At 42.2% G+C, this 5000-nt stretch overlaps 1 protein-coding gene across 5 annotated transcripts in view; it reads right to left on the bottom strand.

Annotated features, from left to right (window-relative positions):
* LOC311060530 (calcium uptake protein 3, mitochondrial-like) overlaps positions 1-5000 on the bottom strand; it is a gene marked incomplete at its 3' end in the record, with an annotated part of 48748 nt that overhangs the window by 32163 nt on the left and 11585 nt on the right. For all 5 annotated transcript variants that reach the window (XM_084078762.1, XM_084078761.1, XM_084078759.1 and 2 more), the window contains exons 2-3: positions 3236-3383; positions 1060-1091 (exon numbers count right to left, since the gene is read on the bottom strand). In XM_084078762.1, the coding sequence (XP_083934888.1) occupies positions 1060-1091; positions 3236-3383 (180 nt within the window). The remainder of the gene's footprint in view (positions 1-1059; positions 1092-3235; positions 3384-5000) is intronic.

The following is a 5000-nucleotide window of genomic DNA, read 5'->3' on the forward strand; positions in this document are numbered from 1 at the left end:
GGGGGGGGCAGAGAAAGGAACGAGTCGGATTTGTGTATTCACATTTAAAACCACCTAGGAATGTGGTTCAAATCTGATTAGTAGAAGTTTTGGTTGTTTTGTTTCTTCTCTTCTCTTTTCTTTTTTTTCTCCTTAACTTTTTTGCTGTTCACACTTGATAAAAGCAATCTGATTCCAATCTGCATAGATCTGGGCTGCCAGTCTGAACACAGCCTAAAAACGCTTATGAAAACAAGAGCATGACAATATGTTTTCTCTGTTTTTTGCATTGCATTGTTTTCTATGTCTGCTGACGCTGCTGCGTCATGTATTTTCTTTGTTTTGTTTTTATCTCTGTACAGCACTTTGTAGGCCTTGAGTTTTAAAATGTGCTATATAAATAAAGTGGATTGGATTGGATTGGAATACACAACAAATAAACATACAAATTGAGGCAGAGAAAGAAAGGCAGAGAAAGAAAGAGAGAGAGACCAACATCATTTCTCACTCTCAAGTCCCATGCCTTCACTATAGTGAAGAAATGGGACAACATCTGACCAAACAGCAACATTTGACGTTACGGGAGCCCACGTTGATGTTGATGCCCCCCTACCCCCGCTCCCCCCTCCCCCCACGAGAGGCAGGCAAGCCAGAGGCAAGCGAGTTGCCGTGCCAAACATTGCGGAGTCCGCTTCAGCCGACTCAGCACCGTTCGACTTGCATACCGATCGGGACAGAATCGTTAATCGCATGATGTCCCCCTGTCAGCATGCGACATCACGGGTACACCCGCGAAATGTCAACTACTGCCATATTGGTCAAATACGTCCCGAGGCATCACCCGTTTCACGGCACAGGTGTGGAAAATGTGTTGGAGAAACAGACAGAGAGACAGAGACAGAGAGAAACGGACAGAGGGACAGAGGGACAGAGAGAAACTGACAGAGAGACAGAGACAGAGAGAAACTGACAGAGAAACAGAGAGAAACGGACAGAGAGACAGAGAGAAACTGACAGAGGGACAGAGGGACAGAGACAAAGAGAAAGAGACACGTAAAAAGAGACACAACTGTTCCCCACCTGTTTGGTCAGGGACTTCCAGGGCTTCTTGTCTGTGAGCGACAGAACGAGACAAAAGGACAAGAGGAGTGAAAGAAATAGAGGAAAGTTTGGGTGGGCTTGATTAGATAGCATCTGTATGATCTAGAAATGGGCCTTAATGTGCAGGGCACAGACATAACACACACACACACACACACACACACACACACACACACACACACACACACACACACACACACACACACACACACACACACACACACACACACACACACACACACACACACACACACACACACACACACACACTCCAGTGCAGTACAGTGTTATATATACACTCAGATCATCACAGGGCCATTTGTACTGTCTAAAGTGCCCCATGCTTGTCTTTGTAGTACATGGAATGTTCCTGTAAAAGCCCATCTTACTTTTTTCTGTTTTATACAACAGAGCTCATCTAATTCAACTTCAAAGGAGGCATTAGAGCCAGTGGGTCGCTGAGAGTGTGTGTGTGTGTGTGTGTGTGTGTGTGTGTGTGTGTGTGTGTGTGTGTGTGTGTGTGTGTGTGTGTGTGTGTGTGTGTGTGTGTGTGTGTGTGTGTGTGTGTGTTGCCTGTGTATGTGCGTGCGTGCGTGTGTCCGCGCCTGTATCTGGTGTCAGTGAGTCAGTGTAGATGTAAACACACACACACACACACACACACACACACACACACACACACACAGGTGCAGTATTTGTGTGTACGCACGCACGTGTGTGTCTGAGAAAGAGAGAGAGAATTCTTTTTTTTTTTTTAGTTAGAAGTTAAACAGCTTTTAGAATTAAATGTCAGAATTGGGCATTGTCTAGTTAAAATTTGAGAAGGTAGGGAGTAACAGAGTAAATGTCCTCCTCACAAGTACAGCAGTGTGTGTGTGTGTGTGTGTGTGTGTGTGTGTGTGTGTGTGTGTGTGCGTGCGTGCGTGCGTGCGTGCATGCGTGCGTGCGTGCGTGCGTGCGTGCGTCTGACTAACATTAACCTCAGACTAAACAATAGCCGTAAAGCAATTTGCTTTGAGAGCGCCTGGACAGAGCTAATCTGTTACTACTGCCAGTGTAGGCTAGGTTCCTCACATTACTTGAAACCCCATAGCAAGCCTCTCTGTCAACCAAACGCAAAGCAACGTTGGCTTATTGCAAACAGACGTATCTGACAAAACACGACACATGATACAGCATGCGTCTCTTTATTCTCTTAAAATCTCTCTCAGACAGAAAGACAGACAGACAGACACACACACACACACACACACACACACACACACATTACAGTGTGTTTGTATTATTTTTTGTTTGTACAAATCCCCTGCATATATTGTACTTGCACTATGTATGTACTATTTACTGTATATTTTTTGCTAAATTATTCTCCCTTCATATTCTGTACATTCCATTTCTGCAAAAGGTTTTACCCTTACTTGTCTACTTTTATATCTCGTTATATACTGTTAGCACAGTCTGTGTGGCGCATGTCACACCAACATTTTGCTGATGAGTATCAAACAATTTTTATCTTTTAAGCATTTTCTAAAAGCACACTAAGTGGCAGCAGCGATCGAGAAGTTAAAATCAGTTTACATTCTTTCTTAGTTGTATTAACATATTTAGTGTTCAAATGTATCTGTTATGGTAAATAGTAATGGCGTATTAATAGCACGGCTTCGGCAATGTACTGAGTATGTACATACTACTTGAGTATGTACTGACAGCTCTCCTAGCAACTTTGAATTCATGTTTGATACTAACAATAAGCCACTACTCATTTACTTAATGTATGACTTTATGGCATGGCGCCTATTTCTTGTGCACACTGACACAGAACTCAATCCCACAATATTTCCCCCTTTGACTTTTTTGTAAATACTTTCCACATTTTGTGAAGTCATGATGTCAGATCCACTGTCCCAGCGTCCATCCATACTTGGGCAAGACTGACATCATCAATATGACACCAGAGATTTACTTGGAAGCCACAATGTTATTAGCTGTCTGTTACTGTCTGTTACGTTAAACTAATGAGTTAAAACTGTGTACTTTGAATTGTTCAAACACAGAACACTTTTAAGCAAACTTTTTTTTAAACCAAAGGTTAATTTCTGAACTGTAAAGAGAGCGGTCGGTTTCTTGACAATCAATGAATAAAGCCAGTACGTACTCCTTGGTTCGCTCATGGTCACTGACTCGATGAAGTTCTGTGGGGTCATGTACAGCTGTCCTTCATACTCCACAGAGCTGAACGTGCGGAAGCGGTACTCATGAGAGGACATGTACACATCTCCATCCTCAAAGTCAAATGGCCGGTCCTGAAATTACATAAACACACAAACACCATACATCATGATTTTTGTTTACCACTCCATTTTTTTGTTTATCTTTATCGTAGTAAAGTAAAAAGTAAAAAGTTAAAAAAAATCCCTCACAATTTTGACTTTATATCTCAGAATTCTGAAGGTTTTGTTTCTCACTGCAACTTTGTCTTGGAATTCTGAGCATTTCTCTAGCAATTGCTTACTTCACTTTTTTTGGGGGAGGGGGGGATTAAGTCAGCAGAGCTCAACAGTGAGGTACTGGAAGTGAAAATCCCACACATTTTCTGCATAGAGGATTTTATTTTCAGCTATAATGTCATAACAATCCGAGGTAGGCTTACTGTAAGCAACGTGGTTGTAAACCAAAGCAATACGCTTCTGTAGAAGCCACACGTCTGTATGCAATCAGTCTTGTGAATCAGGTCGCAGGTAAGGTGGAGGTGACGTGTCTATCCTATATATAATAATAATAATCTACTACATCAAATTCATTCATTCGTGTCTGTCTGTGGTGGGCGGGCTTGGTAGATAACGCCCAAATATGGAAATGCCCAATGTCGGCACAAATCAGCGGCACATGCACAAATATGGAAGGCAACAGTTAACGTCAGCGCAAATCGACATCATTAGGCAATGGTTTCTGTTGTCTGTGACAATAGACCAGGGTAGAGCTCTGCGCGGGATTGTTTTCTTAATCCCCTCCCACTGGATTTCTGGCCATTCCCGCCCACGCCTGCAGTTAATTTCTGACCGCTGATCCCACCCGCAACAACACTTAAAGTGCTTTTTAGACACGCAAAAACTCGCATAAACTCGCTAATAATGTCTTGTACCACACAATTTTGTAATATTTCAATTGGCACCCAAAACATTACAAACAGAAACACAGAATGAGAGAGCGAGCGAGAGAGACAGCCATTACAGCACCACGGACAGCGACACAGTGTGCTCGACAGGACTTGCTGTTTGACAGTAGGTTATTAACTAGATGCATTATTCACATACCTGCCAGGAACAACCTTTCAAAATTATTTTCTCTGCATTCAGCCGTAAGATAAATGTGTTCATAAAAAGGTAAAGTAAAACACGACCAGGGGGGTTATGCCCAATATGGACATGCCTGACCTCAGCACAAATCTGCGTTGTTAGGCAACAGTTGACATCAGCGCGAAATCGCTGTTGTGTGCCAGTGGTTCTCAACATTTTCAGGCCACCACCCCCAAAATAATCATATTTGAACTGGGGACCCTCCACCCTGACAAGCACTTGGAATTGTAGGAGTTGAGGCATTACATTTAGTTTGACTCAATTGTGAAAATAGCCGATCTACCAGCTCACAAACCAGCTTGTAGATCAGCTATTTTTTTTAATTGCCCCTTATATTATTTGACAATTTGGCCAATGTTTGACCGGTTTTTACATTATAGTTTGTTGATTACTTTTGATGCAGTAATGCTTTTTTCATATAATTTCTGTTTTTAGGTATTAAAAAGGTCTTAACTCATTCAGTGCCTGACTTATTTCTGGCAGAGTGCCAGAACCAAAATTCATTGTAAAAAAAAAAGTGCTTAGGAGCCGAGATACAGCCTTTTTCAGTAAGAAGTTAAACAA

The sequence above is a fragment of the Gymnoscopelus microlampas genome (assembly GCF_963454915.1).
Source record: "Gymnoscopelus microlampas genome assembly, chromosome: 2".
In the NCBI taxonomy this organism is placed as follows: domain Eukaryota; kingdom Metazoa; phylum Chordata; class Actinopteri; order Myctophiformes; family Myctophidae; genus Gymnoscopelus; species Gymnoscopelus microlampas.